This window comes from Colletotrichum chrysophilum, assembly GCF_026319265.1.
Source record: "Colletotrichum chrysophilum strain AFK26 chromosome Unknown scaffold_14, whole genome shotgun sequence".
In the NCBI taxonomy this organism is placed as follows: domain Eukaryota; kingdom Fungi; phylum Ascomycota; class Sordariomycetes; order Glomerellales; family Glomerellaceae; genus Colletotrichum; species Colletotrichum chrysophilum.
The window spans coordinates 91229-110986 of NW_026517301.1; the positions used below are offsets into that span (position 1 = coordinate 91229).

General features: G+C 53.5%; 5 protein-coding genes across 5 annotated transcripts; 3 read left to right on the forward strand and 2 right to left on the reverse strand.

The window, feature by feature from the left end:
* Positions 1 to 1169: 1169 nt before the first annotated feature.
* Positions 1170 to 1747, forward strand: COL26b_002714 (uncharacterized protein; the record flags this gene model as incomplete). The annotated part of the gene is made up of 2 exons (XM_053175626.1): positions 1170 to 1402; positions 1459 to 1747. The coding sequence occupies 2 exons, from the start codon at positions 1170 to 1172 to the stop codon at positions 1745 to 1747; spliced, it is 522 nt and encodes a 173-aa protein (XP_053040335.1).
* A 967-nt stretch (positions 1748 to 2714) lies between these two features.
* COL26b_002715 (uncharacterized protein) lies at positions 2715 to 5059 on the reverse strand (the record flags this gene model as incomplete). The annotated part of the gene is made up of 2 exons (XM_053175627.1): positions 2715 to 4658; positions 4730 to 5059. The coding sequence occupies 2 exons, from the start codon at positions 5057 to 5059 to the stop codon at positions 2715 to 2717; spliced, it is 2274 nt and encodes a 757-aa protein (XP_053040336.1).
* A 4914-nt stretch (positions 5060 to 9973) lies between these two features.
* On the forward strand, positions 9974 to 14477 carry COL26b_002716 (uncharacterized protein; the record flags this gene model as incomplete). The annotated part of the gene is made up of 7 exons (XM_053175628.1): positions 9974 to 10498; positions 10550 to 10790; positions 10883 to 10951; positions 11136 to 11477; positions 11540 to 11902; positions 13124 to 13629; positions 13686 to 14477. The coding sequence occupies 7 exons, from the start codon at positions 9974 to 9976 to the stop codon at positions 14475 to 14477; spliced, it is 2838 nt and encodes a 945-aa protein (XP_053040337.1).
* Positions 14478 to 14986: 509 nt separating this feature from the next.
* Positions 14987 to 16087, forward strand: COL26b_002717 (uncharacterized protein; the record flags this gene model as incomplete). Its single annotated transcript, XM_053175629.1, has 1 exon — positions 14987 to 16087. The coding sequence occupies one exon, from the start codon at positions 14987 to 14989 to the stop codon at positions 16085 to 16087; it is 1101 nt and encodes a 366-aa protein (XP_053040338.1).
* A 401-nt stretch (positions 16088 to 16488) lies between these two features.
* Positions 16489 to 18282, reverse strand: COL26b_002718 (uncharacterized protein; the record flags this gene model as incomplete). The annotated part of the gene is made up of 1 exon (XM_053175630.1): positions 16489 to 18282. The coding sequence occupies one exon, from the start codon at positions 18280 to 18282 to the stop codon at positions 16489 to 16491; it is 1794 nt and encodes a 597-aa protein (XP_053040339.1).
* Between the last annotated feature and the right edge of the window lie 1476 nt (positions 18283 to 19758).

The following is a 19758-nucleotide window of genomic DNA, read 5'->3' on the forward strand; positions in this document are numbered from 1 at the left end:
TCATGTCCAATGCTACGATGGGTCGTTTACGTCGAGTAGCGAAGACGGTCACACGGCGATCGCGGGATGATGTGCTGCAACCCCACAATGATGATAGACGCAACCTTGCTTCGACAGTCTTGGCTCACTTTAACGCACTGAAAGTTCGAACAAAAGGCTGGCTGGCACATCAAGAATATTCAATGGCGGATTGATTTACCCGTTCTTTCAAGCGAATCTTTCCCAAAAGACGTGTTCTGTATCATGTTTTCCCTGCTTCAAGCTGTATTCAGCTATGTTTTCGTCGCCACTGGTGGTGCAGAGCGCCTAATACTCCGCTGAAAAGCATTAAAGATCTTAGTAAACCAGACAGGACGTACTTATCATTTTAACTCATAATCCCTCATACGACGATTAACACTCTAATTTAATGCGATGTTTGCCTTAAATGTTGAAGAGTTACACGTATTGCAGCCGCGGCGCTTCGTCAAAATTTCCATACGTGACTGGCCAGATTGGATTTTAGTTGCTCATCAGAAGAAGAACACTCGGAAAATTTGCTCTTCTTCGATGATTCGGGTCGCAGCTGAAACTATCGTCTCATTATCGAGTAACAAGGAGTTGACCAGGGCAGGCTTTGAAACTGACGTCGCGTACCCCAACCTAGCCCGCAACTTGCAGGATACGGATGACTGAAGTCTTTCAAGCTTTCCCGATTGCGATTGATTTCATCCGCATCACAGTCTTGTCCTTCGAATTAGACATTGACGATGACTGTCTCTCACGAATCTGTCAGGTCGATCCAGTCTCGGCGTGTAGCAGTAAATCTTGTCGCAGTTCGGAGAATTCGCGAAACGCATCGTCCCCGCATTTCAAGATTCGCGACAGAAGCGCCCCTGAAGAGTCGATCTTGAACTGAGTCTCGTACCCGCTAATTGGGGGGACTCTTGGGTTTCGCATCATTCCCTTCGTCGTGACTCGGCTTGAATTACCCTTTTCTCAATTGCTATTAAAGACGGATGATATAAACCGTCTCATGTTGCCGTTCGTCTGATGTCGGCTTTCCCCGTTACTAGAATTCCAGCACGCCTTCTTCTAATGCAACTTCGTTCTCTTCGTTAAAGCTGTCTGATACAGTCCAGTAACTCACAAGCCGGTCTCTACAGAATTTCTTTATTCAATTCATCGACATGCACCTCACCGTCTTCACCATTGCGCTTGCGAGCCTTGCCAGAGTGGCGACTGCTGGAGTTGCCGTTGCACCTCGATCGGACATCTCTCTTTTCACCCGAGTTCCCCAGGCGCCCGCGCCTGCCAAAGGCACTTCTACCAAGGTCGCGACGACACCCGAGACCTCAGACCCGCATGACAACTTCGACCCCAAAGTGATCATTGGAGGAACAGTTCAGTGCTTAGCTGCAACGTATGTTTACACCGTGCATATGAAAAACTCTTCATCTCTAATGCATCTCATTACAGTGCTCCGTCGAAGAACGATCAGCTCATTGCAGAGCTCTCTATTTGCGGAGGTATCAAGGCACCCATCAACAACTGCCCAGGCACGGAACAGAAATCGACCGGAACGTCAGGCAAGGCTCTGTGGACGCTGGAGGCTGCTGCTGGGGAGAAGATCAACATCTTCAAGGGCAGATGGGAAGAGTGCTGCAATGCTGGTCGAGCCACATGTAAGGGAAAAGCATTCTCATTGCAGTGCGAGAACGGCACGGATGCTGGCAACCCGGTTACCATCACGCTTTCAAGTGTGTAATACGGGCTTCCAGAGAAGAGGACTTGTAATCCGTAAATTGGTTAGAACAAGGGTAAAAGAAGGCCGTTTCCCAGAAGAGCCCTTGAAGCCCAACCTAAGTCATGCATAAATCAATGCTCCCAGGCAGGTTGAACTGATGTGGTGGGCAGAAGCTCGAACATTGAGCTTTTGAGACGGTCCACAAAGATACTTCATTTGTCCTATCCTGGAATGTATTTCGTTAAATATTGGATCGAAATAAAGCTTTAACAGACTTCCGAGCTAATGAGGTACGGTAAAAGGTGACAACATCCACGGACGAAGCCCGGAAGCCGCTTGGCAGGTTCGTCTGATGATATCGCGTCGCAGAAACGCAACATGCAGGGTCCGCACACTCAATTCGCCTGGAAACCAACTGACTGCGGCCTCAAACACACAAAACGAGAACGAAGTGTTTGAAACAGGAGCTTTGAGTGTATCGCTTCACCTATCAGAGCCTGAGCGTGCGAGAAGACCTCGAAAAGGCCTTTCCAGTGATAAACGTCCGTGGCCCTATCAGGCCACTTGGCATAGATACGAAGCATATCATTGATGTGGAACCATGGATGTGTGGTTAAAGCTCGATGAAACAAAGCTTTGTCGATTCAGGATGACACTCGTGAAGGGGAAGCTACGGCAGGTCACTGATGCGACGGCTCTTAGCCACTGGTTAGGAGATCTGCGAGCTCCGGCGATGGCTCCGACGTCCAGTGCATTGTGCGAGCATATAGTAGTTACGACACAATTGGGATCAAAATAGCGACTTGTGAAGATTGAAGGGAGCAGGACGTTGAGTGGGAAAGATTTATTACAATCCAAGACATAAGTACATGGCCCTATTTGCAAACTTGATAGGCTACATCGGGAATCTCATAACAGAGAGCAAGACACCTATCATCATCATGCCCCGCACTTAAGCAACTTTTTTAATTTATCGTGACACGTCAATCTAGAGACGGCTTGGGAGGTTCGAACCCTTCTTAACGTCGAATCGGTCCAAGTTCATGACCTTGTCCCAGACCTTGACGAAGTCCTGCACGAACTTCTGGCCACCATCGGCCTGGCCGTAGATCTCAGCGACGGCGCGGAGCTCAGCCTGAGAGCCGAAGACCAAGTCGACGCGGCTGGCAGTCCACTTCTTGGAGCCGCTCTTGCGGTCGCTACCCTCGAAGACGTCGGGGTCGCTGGTGGCCTTCCAGACGGTGCCCATATCCAGGAGGTTGACGAAGAAGTCGTTCGTCAGAGCACCAGGACGGCTGGTGAAGACACCGTGCTTGGAGCCGTCATAGTTGGTGTTCAAGACACGGAGACCTCCGACCAGAGCGGTAAGCTCAGGGGCAGTCAGGGTAAGGAGATTGGCGCGGTCAACCAAGAAGTTCTCGGTCTTGACGCGGCGTGTTGACTTGCCGTAGTTGCGGAAACCATCGGCAATAGGCTCGAGGTGGCCAACAGACTCAACGTCGGTCTGCTCCTGTGACGCGTCGGCACGGCCAGGGGTGAAGGGAACGGTGATGTTGTGTCCCGCGTTTTGAGCGGCTTGCTCAACACCGGCAACACCACCAAGGACGATCAAGTCGGCCAGAGACACCTTCTTGCCACCAGAGGCGGAGCTGTTGAACTTCTGCTGGACCTTCTCGAGGGCTGAGAGAACCTCCTTAAGCTGGCCAGGGTTGTTGACCTTCCAGTCCTTCTGGGGAGCCAAGCGGATGCGGGCTCCGTTGGCACCACCACGCTTATCACTACCGCGGAAAGTGGATGCGGAAGCGAAGGCGGTAGAAATGAGCTTAGAGCCGTCAACACCAGTGGCAAGAATCTCCTTCTTGAGGGCGCCGACATCCTGGTCGTTGATGACAGCGTGGTTGACCTCAGGGATGGGGTCTTGCCAGATGAACTCCTCGGTGGGAACCTCAGGGCCGACATAGCGGGAACGGGGACCCATGTCACGGTGGGTGAGCTTGAACCAGGCCTTGGCGAAGGCATCAGCGAATTGGTCTGGGTTCTCGAGGAAGCGACGAGAAATCTTCTCGTACTCGGGGTCGAAGCGCATTGACAAATCAGTTGTCAACATGGTGGGGAGGTGTTTCTTGTTGGGGTCGTAGGCATCGGGAATGATGGGCTCGGCGTTCTTTGCCACCCACTGGTTCGCGCCCGCGGGACTCTTGGTAAGCTCCCAGTCGAACTTGAATAGGTACTCGAGGTACTTGTTGCTCCACTTGGTGGGAGTGGCGGTCCAAGTGACCTCGAGACCAGAGGTGATGGTATCAGGACCCTTGCCGGAACCGTGCTTGTTGACCCAGCCGAGACCTTGCTGCTCAATAGGAGCGCCTTCGGGTTCGGCCGCGACGTTGCTGTCGGGAGCAGCACCGTGGGTCTTGCCGAAAGAGTGACCACCAGCAATGAGAGCGACGGTCTCCTCGTCGTTCATGGCCATACGGCCGAAAGTAACACGAATATCTCTCGCGGCAGCGACGGGATCGGGGTTGCCATCGGGACCCTCAGGGTTCACGTAGATAAGACCCATGTGGGCAGCTCCCAAGGGCGCCTCAAGCTCGCGGGTGTGGATGTCCGACTTAGTGTCCTGAGATCCGTCGACGACACCAGGGCCGTCCTTGCCCTCGTGGCCGTGGGCATAGCGGATATCGTTACCCAGCCATGTGTTCTCACCTCCCCAGTAGACAGACTCATCGGCCTCCCAGGTGTCAGGGCGACCACCGGAGAATCCGGCAGTCTTGAAGCCCATAGACTCGAGGGCAACGTTACCGGCCAAGATCATGAGATCGGCCCATGAAATCTTGTTGCCATACTTTTGCTTGATAGGCCACAATAGGCGGCGAGCCTTGTCGAGACTGACATTGTCTGGCCAGCTGTTAAGAGGAGCAAATCGCTGCTGGCCCTGTACGACGAAGTTCGGTTAGCAACTTGATCTGACGCGGGGGTTCGGAGCGAACTCCGAGTGTGACTTACCTCGCCACCACCTCCGCGACCATCCTGGACACGGTATGTTCCTGCGCTGTGCCACGCCATACGAATGAAAAGACCTCCGTAGTGACCGAAGTCAGCTGGCCACCAGTCCTGAGAGTCGGTCATCAGAGCTGTGAGATCCTTCTTCACGCCCTCGTAGTCGAGGGTCTTGAACGCAGCAACATAGTCGAACTCCTGTCCCAATGGGTTGGTGACGGGAGTGTGCTGGCGGAGGATGTTGAGCTTCAAGGCGTCGGGCCACCAGTCGCGGTTCTTAGTGCCACCTCCGCCGGTGTTCATCAGGCGGGTGGCTGGACACTTGCTCTCGGCCATGATTGCTGATTATTCTCTTGTAAGATCTGCTGTGGTATCAATGGTGTTTTCTGTTTTGCGTCTTCAATTGATGGAAGAAAGGCAAAAGCAGGGAGGGAAAAAGAAAGTCGATCATCTTCAGAAGCGCGGAGGAGGGACGAGAACCCCGCGTTTTATGGCTAAGGGTTATGGCGACGCCCCCCGACCCCTCATCCAGTTGCATGACCAATAGCCAGAATCTTGTTGGCGGTTGGGCGGGATAGCCCAAAGCCGAGTACATAGTGAATACCACTGTGCGCTCACATCTATTTCCCAATTATCTTGCACTAACGCGTGACAGCAGCCACCATTCCAGACTCGATTCTAGTGCGGGTGGGGGCGAGGGACGTGGGAGGGCAGCTTGGGAGGCAGCTCGGGCCTGGTATGACAAATGGTGGGAGCTAGGAAAGCCACGGGATGGCGATGTTCTCAGGGTCCTTGTGTTCGAGATGATCTAGATCAATCGCGGCAAGCCCGTTGCGGTCAATCCGCAAGGCCTTCCATTTGTTCTCTCCTTCCACGGACGTTCACCTCGAGGCGAGAGGCAACAAAACGATTGTCCCTTCGTTATCCATCTGTTAAGAGCCAGCTAGGGCGTGCTCTGGTTGCTATGACGCGCACATTGGGATGATTTAGAGCTCGCTCTAGCAGATTTCGGAGGCATTGCCACACTGAGCCGTTAGCCTCACAGTCCCAATAAGATGCAACAGTACCGTGAACTTGCGTGACCAGCTTGGAACAGTAGCTTGGGCCGAGTCAAAATGCCGTGCGGGGAGGACCCATCGAGGGAGCCTGTGAGCCTGGGGAAAGGGAATGTGCAGCAGATCGACACACCATCTTTTGTCCAATCGAAACGAACATGATAAGCAGAAACCATGTGGAATAGTTAAACAGTGACATTGAGTTGCAGCAGGGTGGAGGTACCTCTGGGTCCCTCTGCCCCGTCTGTCCACATTCCGTTCGCTCCGAGCCGGCTGCCCCAGCCTGTCCACTTCTGCTATTACTCCATGTTGTGTTCTGTTGAAATACGCTGTGTGTGAATGGCTATTGTCTTACAACCAACCCCGCAGTATGCTCACTTTTCTCTAACCTCAGGTGGTTTCTCTGCAGTGAAGAAAAACGAAGCATGCAGCAAACTGTTCATATTCGCCGAACCGAACCGCCCGCGCGACCCCTCTCTACTTGCTATATATACTGGGCTGCATGAGAAAGCGACCGGGGGTAAGCTTCTCGAGAACCTCGGCGACGTCACTCAACCCCACTTTGTTTCCTCGGTGCCGCGTCGACGCCAGACACTGGTTCTCTGATTACCAACGCTAGCTCCCAAACCAGGGTAGTCTGCGACAGAGATGGTACTCGATAGAAGGCCTCTGAAGCTAAGACCGCCGATGACCGGCGGACTTTTGATGGTGTACGGGGATTATCACAGGCGAATGGGAGGGATATCGATATCCCAAGATATCAAATCTTCATCACACACATCAACAGCAACCTCTACGGCCCCCGTCGAGGAAGACGAAAAGAAAACGGCCAGCTCGCATTGGACATTGGGCTTATGCGTTGTCGAACCTTCTTCGATTTTGATGGCTGCTGACCACTGCTGCGCCCAAGCTTCTTCCGCTCCCCCGCAACGCTTGGCAACTCCGGGATTCGTGCGAAACATCCCCGACTCGTGTTTTTGTTTTTTGCCCTCCGCTCAATTCGCCGATTGACCGGCATCGCACAGTCGCTGGACCCCACCGGTCAGTCGTTCGCAATCGTTGATATCATAGACTCTGAAAGGCGGAGCATTGAGAGCCCAGAACACCGTTGGATGGATCCGTAGTCACATGCTAGCGAACCCCCTGTATCCTGGCAGCGATGGCCCGCCACCAGTGGTTTTTTTCTTCAACGTCAACCGTACGCTTGGAATCTGGAGTCTGGGCGACGACACCTTGGAGGCTAATGGGGCTAACTGAATTCACACATTATTAATGGTTTCAGAGAATAATTGGCTGGAGTAAGCTTTGAGTTCCACGTGGGTTGAACACGGGAAGACGGTGTGCGAAGCCGGCTGGGAATTCAGTCCCTACGTGTGCAACCCAATTGCGGCAACTCCAGGTGGATGAACCAATTACTCACAGGATATGTTGAAATGTTTCTTGTTACTTGGAGTAAGTTTAATACCCTTTCGTTTCGACTGCCTTCGACCCTATCCAAGAGTACTGCTCCAGCCGCTGCTCAATATTTTGTCTCGTCTTAAGCTGTGGCGACCAATTAAATGTCGCGCATGATATCTTGCGCTTCGCAGCCTTCCCGGCGGGATCATGTAGCTGAAGTCTTATCAGAGTTCAGGCGGCGGCTGTTTTAAGTAGATGACAGCTGTTGTCGATCCATGTATCGTCAAGTCACCCGTAGTAGTTCGTGCTACCCCTCCTTCTAACATTGACACCTTCTGGGTGAAACATGACGTGCAAGGAAGAGCTGTTCACTGGCTGCGCTAAGTCCAGTTGTGTGGCTGGTAGGAATTCAGCCGTAGATCTAATGCTCCGAAGGAAATCTCCAGCCGCGGCCCGCGGGTGTGACTGCCCCATCAAACGAGATATTTCCCGATTCCTCCTAGAACAGGACAAAGATAGTGTTGCGGGAATCGTCAAAGTTACGGGTCGGTATCCTTTACTCGAGCCTATGAAGCAGGATTCGCATATCACGAACATTATCAAGCAAGTTACTTGCTTCGTGTATGTTGTGGAGCAACTTCAATCTCACATTAATCCTCTTACGGGGCCATAGATCTGCGAATGCTTCAATTACTCCATATTTTCGCTAGCCTAATGAATAATGCTGATTACGTCTGAATTGCGAGGAACACGTCCCAGGGGTTCCGATAGCACCGCTGCCACATCGTTTTGTGACCTGCCTTCAGTGAACCCACGATGTAGCCTTCAGAAAAGTGACGTATATATCCCGTAGCCACCGGAAGCCACAAGAACAACTTTTTGATGGACTCAAATGGAATGTCGAAGAGTCGAGAAGCAAAATGATGTCTCGGAATTTGCAAAGCGGATGACAAAACCAACCATCACATGGATTTTCCTATCAGCCCACCACTTTCCTGAGATACAGTTAGTGATGCGTCAAATCAACAGGAACCATCATCGTGTTACCCCTTCCCGCCTGCGGCGTTTGTGCTTTCGCCATAATATTGTACCGGCCATACCTAACAGTGATGCCGAAGCTGTCAAGATTAGCACACTCTCCGAGAATCCCATGTTGGACGGGTCGCACCTATGCCTCCCAGCACTCCGATTACCACTACTCCTGCCCCCGTGGTAAAGGAAACACCATTGTTGGCCGGTAAAGCGGATGGCTGCGGTGTTGTGTCGGCAGCCTCACTGGGGAGTGGGATTGTAGAGGATGTATGTGATGTAGAGGGAAGCGTAGGCACCACCGCAGGCGCGGTGACGGTGACCGTTTGAGGAGGCTGAGTGACGAAGACCGTGTTTGTTGGGCTAAGGCTGGGCTGACTGAGACTGCCGCCGAAGTTCGGTCCTGATCGAGCTGGTTGAACCGATGGAACTGGTTGAAATGATGGAACTAATGGAACTCGCGTTGAAGTGTGAAATGTTGTTCTCGGGACTGGCAGTGTAGGAGTAGCTGGATCAGGAAGCGGAAGTGTTGATGTCGGTATCGGTGTTGATGGACGAGTTGATGATGGAGTGAGCAGAGCCGGCTTTGATGTTGTTGCATGTGGGATCGCAACTGCTGGTAGTTCCGAGACGATCAAAGGTCGGTTTGGTGTAAGTGGCCCAGTCGGAGTGTTTGGATCAGTGCGACCTTGTTGCTGCTGCTGCTGCTTTTCTTTTTGTTGTTGCCTACGGACAATCTCGAGGTCCAGCCTGGGTGGAGGAGCCGCCCTCCTGTTGACCATCGATAGACCAACCATTATGAGTTTGAGTCTTGGAGGTAATCTGAAAGGATATGTGTAAGACTTGGGATCTCTAGGCTTTAGAGAGAAGTGGAACAGGTCAGACAAACCAGTGGCGGAGCAAGTTCAGACCTGGAAGCCTATGAGAATGTCCCGAGGGGGACTGATTGTCATGACAGCTGAGTCAACATGAGTCTGGTCTTGTCAGGATATGAACCACTAGCACGTCTTGTAATGTAACCGGTCCCATACCTCTGGTTTTACTTCAAGTCAAACAGGTCCAACGTTGGCTCCAGCGTCTGGGCGTGCGTAATCGTCTCGACAGGATTTCAGCGACAGAAGGAAATTTCCGCGGGGTAAAGTTGACATTAGATATCGGCTCCTCTTGAGTGGAGAGAGGCAATATGGTGACCCCGAGCAAGGGTTGAGGCTCCGGTGTCTTTATTACCGCGCAGCTGAATGCAAGGTGGTGACACATGGCAGGCCGGCGAGTGGTTTTAAGCTTGGCGCATCACCCTTGAGCGTTTCACGCTTACTGACAGGCCAGCCAGTAGCGTAGCGTTACGAGCTGATTTGGGTAAAGTCAATCACCCCAAGGCAGATTGATCCCGTCGGCCGTATGCACCCGCAAAACGAATTGCAGCGGAAACTCTGATACTCTCGAATAGACTATTTTTGGGAACATTTGCCGGGCAGTGTCAGGCCTGTCTGCGTACTCCTTTACGTCGGCGAATGTTTGCCGTTGTGTAGGAGAGGCGTGGATACAGACGCCCGGGACTCAACAACAGCCGGTGTTAGTCTGAAATCGCCCGTCAGAGGTCTTGGCGGACGAGTTGATGATCTGTGTGTCGGGATTTCGAATCTTGGCTGAACGTTGAAAAGCAATTCAGACTCGTTATTTACACGGATCGCCTCACAAAACTCGGGGGTCGCGCAAGTTGTAGTCCTGGAACCCAATGTCCTCGAAACAGTCGGCATCTCTATTGACAATGGCAGCTGCTGGAAGTGCGTCTCCTCGCACTCTGCAGCAGGGCATTCGCAGAAGCATATCTGCGGCTGCTTCGGGTGGTCTGCACCTGCTGACCAGCGAGACGGATCTCAACCAAGGCCGAGAACACGACGAACACATATCGCCGACGCGGGTCTCTGTGAGGGATCGCATGAGCCTCCGGTCTAGAAGTCCCGGATCCTCGAGTCTATCAGATCTGGATCCCTTCTTTGATCGAGCAATGTCACTGCCTTCCATTCGGGAGAGAGATAGTGACAACGACAGCCAGTTCCGCAATCCATTTGCAGACACGAACTCTGTGGCAGACACGCAGGCAGACGATGCTCGGAATCCGTTCGACGATTCAAGTGCCGAGGACACACTGCAGGAGCAGCCTCTAGAGCCGCCCTACCACATTTTCACCAAGAGGCAAAAGTGGTTTGTTATCGTCATTATAGGCACAGCTGGGTTGTTCTCTGGCCTATCGTCAAACATCTACTTTCCATCGCTCGATGCCATCTCACGGGTAGGCCCTTTTGTACCTCGGATTTACGAACATGAGCTAACTTTAATATAGGATCTACATGTGAGCGCCGAGATGGTCTCGTTGACTATCACCTCCTATCTCATTATCCAAGGCATTTCGCCGCTCTTTTGGGGCTCTATCTCAGATGCCTTGGGGAGACGACCTATCTACATCGCCTCTTTTGCCGTCTACATCATTTCCAACATCGGTCTCAGCTTTTCGCCAAATTTCACCATTCTCATGGTTTTCAGAGGGTTGCAAGCGGCCGGCAGCGCTTCGACCGTCAGCATCGGTAAGCCCGACCCGAGGGCGATCAGCCCAAACCCACCAAACCTATTTTTAAAAGAAACCACACTCGTCATCAAGTTCTAACCACCACTGTAGGAAACGGTGTCATCCAGGATATCTCTCCTCCCGCGGAGCGGGGTGAGTTCATTAGTTTTTACCAGGCGAGTAAGTCGATGCCTCCTGTTTCATGCTCTGCAGTGAGTGGTTGGTGCTCGGAGTTGCTTACTCGGAGGTAATCTCGAAGTCCGAAACTTCAGCATAGCAGTTGGGCCTGTGCTCGGCGGTCTGCTCGCAAACTTCCTCGGTTTCCGATCCATCTTTGTCTTTCTTTTGATACTCTCTTCGGTAGTCACTATTGTGATTATCATATTTCTGCCCGAGACCATGCGAAGCATTGCCGGGAATGGCTCGCTCCGGCTGGGGGGTGTCTATAAGCCCCTGATACGCCTTGTTACAAAAGAGCCTGATTATCTAGAAGACCCGGAAGAGCCCCTTCCGCGGAAGAAGGTGACAGCTGCAACCTTCTTGGAGCCTTTGCGTCTGCTCGTACAGAGAGACATACTCATCAACCTCATATTCGGCGGTGTTGTTTACACCATCTGGAGCATGGTCACGTCGAGTACCACTGGATTGTTCAAACAGCTTTTCAACCTAAATGAACTCCAGATTGGCTTGGCGTTTCTACCCAATGGTATGTTATACCAACGCTCCACTCTTGACGACCTACACGAAATCTGACTCACTCTTTCACAGGATTCGGAACTATCGTGGGCTCAGCCATAGCTGGAAAGCTAATGACACGAGATTACAAGGCAATAGAAGAGGCATACAAGGTATCCCATAACATGGAGAAGTCCGAAAAGCTGACAGCCAAGAACATGCCCGCCGACTTCCCGATAGAACGGGCGCGTCTACGTCGTTTGCCATGGGTCGTCGTCATATTCATCGCATCAACGGGTGCTTACGGCGTCTCGCTCAACTTTCCCGCCGCGACCTCATTGACAGGCTGGATCGCTGTTCCGCTTACACTACAGTTCTTCATCGCTGCGACGAGCAACGCTGTGTTCGCCCTCAACCAGACTCTCGTCACGGATTTGTGCCCCGGCAAAGGAGCAAGTGCTACAGCCATCAACAATCTCGTCCGATGCGGCCTAGGAGCGATTGGGGTGGCGTTCATAGAGCAGTTCATCGCTTCAACAGGACCTGGGGCCGCGTTTCTTGGACTTGCACTTGTCATGGTTGTCGTTGGGCCGTTGGCGGTTGTTCATTGGTACTGGGGCCAACAATGGAGAGCTGCAAGAATTCAGGCGAAAGAGATGACAGAGACCGAGAAAGAGGCAGGGCGTTCGGGTTGAACAGTTCCCTCCGAGACTAAGACGCTCGTCAGCATTTACAATCGTTCAAAAAGCCAGCATACATCCCAGAATACGGAGCCTACATACATGTTTGCATTATTGGGAAAGGGATAAATAGACAAAAGCATGAGAATCTCCTCGGTTGTGATGAACTTCGTGCAACCGCTACTCATAGCCAAGGCATTTCAAGATACATGCGACAATCTAGCAGATCAAACGCTGATCATGTTTTGCTCTATCTATTCTTTGGGAGCCCAACCATCCAATTCGTGAAAGCTCGCGCCACTGTTCATGCTTCGAGAGATACCTCCGAAGCATCGCCTTGCTTTCCGCAGCAGATTCGGCACCAGCCAACTATCGCATCGTACCCGGGGCAGTGGTTACGACTCGCAACGTAAGTGGAGCTGGCTCTATTTTCAGACAAGAATCCCCAGACAAAATCTGTCTTTGGTCTGGCGAATCAACGTAGCTCGAAATGCTGATGACTTACACACGAGCGCTGATCCGATTTCCGCCCCGCAGTCGACCTGATCAGGGGTCAGCGTCTTGTTCTGAAAGAACCTAAATAGCTGTCAGTTCGTCGCAACCACTAGTAAATCTTCAACTGACATTTGATCCCATCAATCGGACTGATTCCTTTCGTGCCTTAGTCAGGACTCACCCAAGGTTCGGCTTTCGGTTCTGGTTCTTTCCCGATCAATCGGCCGGGCCGACCCCGGACTCGGCTTACCGCTGGCATGCATACCCGAGCGGGGTTCGTCTTATCAGCAACGCGATTGACATTTCTATTAGACGGCCGGCACGCCGATGGTGCTCCGGGGTGAGATATCGCAATGATAGTTATCCTCGGAAGACTTGAGCTCATCAGTATATATTTCGTTGCTTCATCCTGCAAATTAGCACAGCTCTTGGCGGCTTTCCACAGCTGAGAACTCCGACCCATCATCCCACCGTCCCGAGGTTTTATTGTGTCTTTATTCAGGATACTCGCAATTCATTATGACGGCTCCCGAAGTTCATGCCGCGAACGTGAGTTCCAAAGCCATCAAGATTCAACAGCAACTCGCCCAGTACCTCGACAAATACGTTTCAGACAACCAAAAGTCACTGCAATGCAACAAGGAGGCATCCCGTTCCTTGCCAGGAGGAACAACCCGCTCCGTTCTTTACTATGAACCCTTCCCACTGGCGTTTTCGGGAGGTCACGGTTGTCATCTAACATCCATGGATGGGGAGGAGTACCTCGACTTTCTCTCTGAGTACTGCGCTGGCATGTTTGGCCACTCACACCCAGACATCATTGCCGCAATTGAGAGTGTTACCAAGTCAGGATTTACTCTCGGTGGACCAGGACCTAAAGAGGGCGAACTGGGAAAGTTGCTTGTGGACCGGTTTCCAAGTATCGACGCCATCAGGTTCTGTAACTCAGGTACAGAGGCTAATACCATGGCTATTGCTACTGCTCTGCACTTTATTGGGAGGAAGAGGGTAATAACTATTTCAATCCCTACAAGATCTCGGGATTTTGCTAACAATTTCATCAGATCTTGGTTTTCGAAAATGGCTATCACGGCGGCACACTAGCCTTCACGCCAGGAAACCCGTTGATTCTCCCGCATGACTTCGTTCAGGGTCGCTACAACGACATTGAGTACACCCGCCCTCTCATTACCGAAGAACTCGGCATCATTATCGTCGAGCCGCTGCAAGGCGCAGCCGGCATGTTTGCTGGAACCCAGGAATTCCTCCAGTTTCTCAGAGACGAGGCCACCCGCGTCGGCGCTATCTTGATCTTTGACGAAGTCATTACCTCGCGCCTCAACTACGGCGGTCTGCAAGAAATCCACGGAATTGTTCCCGACATGACGACTATAGGCAAGCACTTTGGAGGCGGCTTCTCCTTCGGTGCCTTTGGCGGAAAGAAGGAGATCATGGACCTGTACGACCCGTCGTCTCCCACGAGCCTGCATCACTCCGGCACCTGGAACAATAACAAATTCTCCATGACGGCAGGTGTTGCTGCGACGAAGCTGCTTTCGAGAGAAGCCCTCGATAAGAACAATAGCCTTGGTAACAAGCTGAGGGACGGACTTGGCGCTCTTTTCAAGGCCAAGGATGAGTCGATACTTACTCTTAGTGGGTTCGGCAGTGTCATTGGAGTGCACTTCAACGGACCCTCGGCAGACAACCTGCGAGACTTGTTTTTCTTTTACATGCTGAGCAAGAGGATTTACGTCGGTCGTCGGGGATTTCTTGCGTTGAACATTACCCACGAGGAGAAACATGTCAACAGGGTACTAGCAGCGGCAAAGGACTTTTGTGATGAAGTATTGTAAGAGCGATTGTGTCATCTCAAATGCAACAAACTTTCAATGGCAGGTGTCCACTTGCACTTGTATTGTGATACCTGACTCGGGATGAGGCAGCAAGCCATTTCGGCCCGTAATCTGATAAGGCTGTCTCGGCCCGGATGTTCAACTAACTGATGGATGACCCGCCATCCCCTTGCTCGAAATACCGATTTCCGGAGTCTTGACGGTGGTGCTCAGAGAGGAAGGTTGATAAGATGCAGGATCAAGGTCTCTTGGCGGGCTCAGGGTAACGTGGTAACCCCCTCGATCCCTGTTTATCGCAGCAGATCAGCCTACCGCGCGGGGTAAACAGTGCCGAAGCGGCGCACGGCATCCGTGCTCTTAAGGACGCCTCGCCAACCAATTCAAACACTCAACCCTCACACCATCCTCAATCAGTCTTGCGCGAGAGGAGACGCAATTCGTCCGACTTCATTCACCTCCGCCCTAGGTTGTCCGACTGGTCTCCGGCTCTCCTCCGGCTGTCATCCACAATGCCGGACACCCGGCCCCGCCGCATGGCCCCACTCATCCAGCTCATCGCACTCCTCTCCCTTCATCCCGGTCATGTCTTCGGTCAATCCTCCCCGGGATTCCCCATGGTCATCAACACATGGGGCGGACCTTTCACTGCTGCCACTGACGCTGCGTACCAGGCGCTCCTGAAGCCGGGCACCTCGGCCCTCGACGCCGTCGAGATCGGCTGCGCGACCTGCGAAGCCAACCAGTGCGACGGCAGCGTCGGTTTCGGAGGATCCCCCGGCGAGAACTGCGAGACGACTCTCGATGCCATGATCATGGACGGAGTAACCATGAAATCCGGCTCCGTCGCCGCCCTCCGCCGCGTCAAGAATGCGATTGGAGTGGCCCGCCATGTGCTCGAGTACACTTCGCACACCATGCTGGCCGGCGACCTCGCGACGGAGTTTGCCATCGAGAACGGCTTCACCGCGGAGACCCTATCAACTGAGGCATCCACCGAAAGATGTGCTGAATGGAAGAAGGGCAACTGCCAGTCAAACTACAGGCAGAACGTCACCCCCGATCCGAAGACTGCGTGCGGCCCGTACACGCCGGTTGAGCTCGACTCCAGCTCTCCAGACTACTTCAACCTCATCGCGCCGAACTCCGCCCAAGCCTCTCACGACACCATCTCCATGACAGCAATCGATGCCGATGGAATCATGGCGGCGGGTACGTCGACGAACGGCGCTTCGTTCAAGGTTCCTGGGCGCGTGGGCGATGGGCCTATCACTGGCTCCGGCTCGTATGTTGACGGTGATGTCGGGGCTTGCGGCGCTACGGGTGATGGAGACATCATGATGAGGTTCCTGCCGTGTTATCAGGCTGTAGAGAGCATGAGGAGGGGCATGACCCCGGAGGAAGCAGCGCGAGATGCCGTCGTTCGCATGGTCAAGAAGTACCCGGCAGTATCAGCTGGCATCGTGGTGGTCAACAACAAGGGCGAGCATGCAGGGGCAGGTTCGGGTTGGACTTTCACCTATGCATACAGAGGCGGGTCGATGAATGCGACACAGGTTGTCACTGTGCCTCCGGTCGTCGTTGGTCGGTCATTGACAGTTCAGATGCCTTAGGAAACCATTCGGGGTGGAGATTAACATACCTTTACTGATAATGAATATTGTTATCTTCACTTATGTGTAATTCATAAACCATGTCAAACGTATATAGTCCACCTCCATGGCGTCGACAAACTCGCGGCACACTTAGTAAACACGGTCATTGAGACTGCAACATTGGTCTTTTCTAAAAGATTTCGGGTGTCAGACTGGATCTGATTTATATACATCGCCATGAGACTCGGACAGAGCCCTAAAGGTAAGGCTACCAAATGTACAAGTAGAAATGCAAAGCCATCTAACATACTATCCACAAGCAACTTCTATCTCAACACAGCCACCACCCTCGTGGCAACTTCACGCTTTTTCAACAATAAGAATATCGGTTTGGTGTAGACCTAAGCGAAAAGAGGTGCTTAGTAGACGGGGACCTTGAAGGCGGGGAAGGTGTAGGTCCAGCTGTCGATGGACTTGGCGTCGTTGACGCAGTCAAAGTCGGAGCTGTTGCCCTTCCAGAGAGGGCGCGAGGGCCACTGGCAGAGCATCTGGGTCTCGCCGGCGTTGACATTGGTGGAAGAGGTGACGGTGGCGTTGAGGCGGTCGGGCTTGTTGCCGTTCTCGACCCAGTCGATCATGATGTTCATGTTGTTCTGGGGGTAGGGGCCGGGCTGGAGGCTGTTGGTGCCGCAGTGGCCGGCGCCGGGGACGAGGTAGAACTGGTACCAGTCCTGGAGAGCCTGCTGAGCGGCCTCGTCGGTCGCGTTGGGGTACATGATGGAGCGGACGGACTGCCAGTAGTGGACGGAGGAGGCGGCGGGGATAGAGGAGTCGGACTCGCCGTGGTAGTGGAGAAGCTTGCCACCGGAGGACTGGAAGGTGCTCAGGTCGGGGTAGGTGGTCTGGAGGGTGTCGTAGTAGCGGAGGAAGCCGGTGTTGATCCAGTCGACGAGGGTGTCGTAGGTGACGTTGTTCATGTCGGAGAGGTTGTCGAGCTCGAGGAGCTGGATGAAGCGGGTGACGTACTCGCCGCCGGTGGAAGGGATGGAGAGCTCCCAGGCGCCGGTGTCAGAGTTGTAGACAGTGGCAGCGTCACCCAGCTCGGAACCGATCTGCCAGGAGAGGTAGGCGCGCTCGCCTGCGGAGTTGAAGATACCGTCGTAGATGGCCTGGGCGACGGCGACACCCTCAGCGGAGACGGAGCCGTTCTGGGCGGGCTGGTAGCTGGTGGTGCTGCCGGCGGCCTGTCTCTTGTTGAGACCTCTCTTGTTGAAGCCGAAGCCGAGAGAGGTGCTGTTCTTCTCGGCGCAGTAGTAGGACTCGCCGATGACGGACTTCAGGTCGAAGTTGAGCTTGCAGAGGTCGGTACGGGAGATAACGCCATCGGTTCTTCCGTCAAGAGAATCGCAGGCAGCGATGGTGGAGTTGACGATCTTGGCCAACTCGCAGGGAGGGGGCAGGTAGTCCTGAACATGCTCAACAGCAGAAGAGTAGACGTGAAGGACCTGCTGGTGGGCAAAGCGGAAAGCAGGGGCACCGGCAATGACACCGTCGTACTCCTCACCCCAGCGCTGGACCTGAGACATACCCTCACGACCACCGTCGGAGCAGCCCTCGTAGTAAGTGTAGACCTTCTGGTCATCGGCCAAGCTGTACAAGCTCTTGGAAACGGCCTTGCCGACCTGGGTCATCTCGCCCAGGGCCTGGTAGCCGAACATGTGGGTCGCATCCCAGTTGATGGAACCGTTGCCGTAGAGGACCTGGGACATGTAGTCGTTGTTGAAGGCGTCGTAGCCGGCGTCGGTGGCACCGGAAGCGGCGCCGTAGGCCAGACCGCCGGTGGCGTCGCTGGAGAGGGAGTAGCCACCTCCTCCGGCAACGTAGAAACGGTTCTTGAAGTCGTCGGGGCTGGGGAAGGCGTACTTGAGGACAACCTTGTCGCCGTGGCCGGTGTGGGTGTAGTGGACCGTCACGTTGCAGTAGCTGTAAGTGGCCGAGCTGCCGGAGGAAGCTCCACCCATGCCGCCGCCGCCGGTGGTGGCGTTGTAGACCGCGGCCGCAGTGACGGTGGAAGGAAGAAGGTCGACTCCGAGAAGAGTGCCATTCGCGGGGAGGGCGTTCTGGACGTTCTCGACGGTGCAGAGATCGGTGAGAGAAGCCGCGTTAGCAGCAGCCGCGAGGGCGCGGACAGCCGCCTTGGAGAGTTGAGGCATGTTGGTGAAGTTGAGATGGAAACGCCCTAGGATGATAGTTGAAACGAATGTGGATGGAGAGAAAGGGAAACAACCTGAGGTGGTGAGGAGTTTCAAGACCAGAAACACAAAGTTGGGACGACTGCTTTTATAAACAAGATCGTCGTTGTTCAACCCTCGACGACGATGTCGCTGTCCGACAGTCCCCGTCGCATTGCGATCGAGAACATCCCCCCACACATGTCCCATAGGTACGCCTCATAGTGCAGAGGCGCAGTAGGGCCGTGATCTGGAGCTCTCGCATCGACCCCAGTTGGCCCGGTAGATATGATGGGGGCCGAGTAACCCCTATGTCGGTAAGCTCCGTCCACGTCAGCCACGATGAACGGGAATGCCATATTGGCTGGTAAGGCTGGCAGACTAGGAGTCGGGACGAACCTGGCTCGTGTGGAGACCCGTCTTTCCATTCGTCGGGACATGTTCCTTGCATTGAAATGTCTGATTTAGCACCTCGGGTACAACATCAGAAGACCGGGGTGCCACGTAACTCTGGTCCTGTACAATTTTCTGCGCTGTCTTTGTGGCAGTAACGCGTTACGCGTCTGCCCTTGGGGCCCTCAGCCATGTGTCTTACTTTGAGCCTTCTTAGAGAATAGCACACGGGCAAGCTTCAATGGAATGACCTCACCATGCTAAGTCTATCCCAGCGTAAAGCTTTCTCCCCACAAATCACGCGGTATCCATGCCCCGAGAATTCTCGTTCTTGGGGGCTAGAGCTTAAACCGAGTCAAGCTTGAGGAAGATACACTAGGGTCGTAGCCAGTTTGTGGCGTAGATCGCAGCGTAACGTGATGACGGCGCACTGTTCAAGCAGACGAAAGCCACAACAAACTCCCGAGCCAACATCGACCGCGGAAGTTTTCCTTTCCTTCTCGGTGGGGCATCCTGCACAGTTTCCTGTCTCTCGGATCCGAGAATACCCTCTTGTTTACGCTCTTCAGGTAAAATAAAGGATGCCTGCATGAGCCTTAAGATGAGTCGTGAGTCGTAAGCTTCTGTATAGCAGAGCCCTTCCTTCGGGACAACCCCACAAGAAGAAAGGTCTGGAAAGGGGCCTTTACGCCCATTACGACTGCGCGCTCTGCAGAAGCTCGACATGTATGGTCTTCGCCGCACCAAGTCTACGGCCGATTCGGCACCGCCTTCGGGTTGTGGGCGTCGGTGAGCTCATGAACTGTCATCCACCAAGTAATTCTGCTCGCCTCTCCTGAGAATGTTCCGGTCTTCCAAGGCGGGTCATGCCGTCTTTCATCAAAATAGAGCTCAAAGTCGAAGAAAGACGGGGCCGCCGAGGACCCGCCCTTCCTCCGGTGGCAGAGAGTCTAAATCCCATAGTGGGGCTAGTCCGAGGTGATATCGGAATCGTTGCCGATCATGAAGTGGGGTCTTCCCGAGCCTTTAAGCCAATGACAGCGCTTATTTACAGGCTGTGTTGGT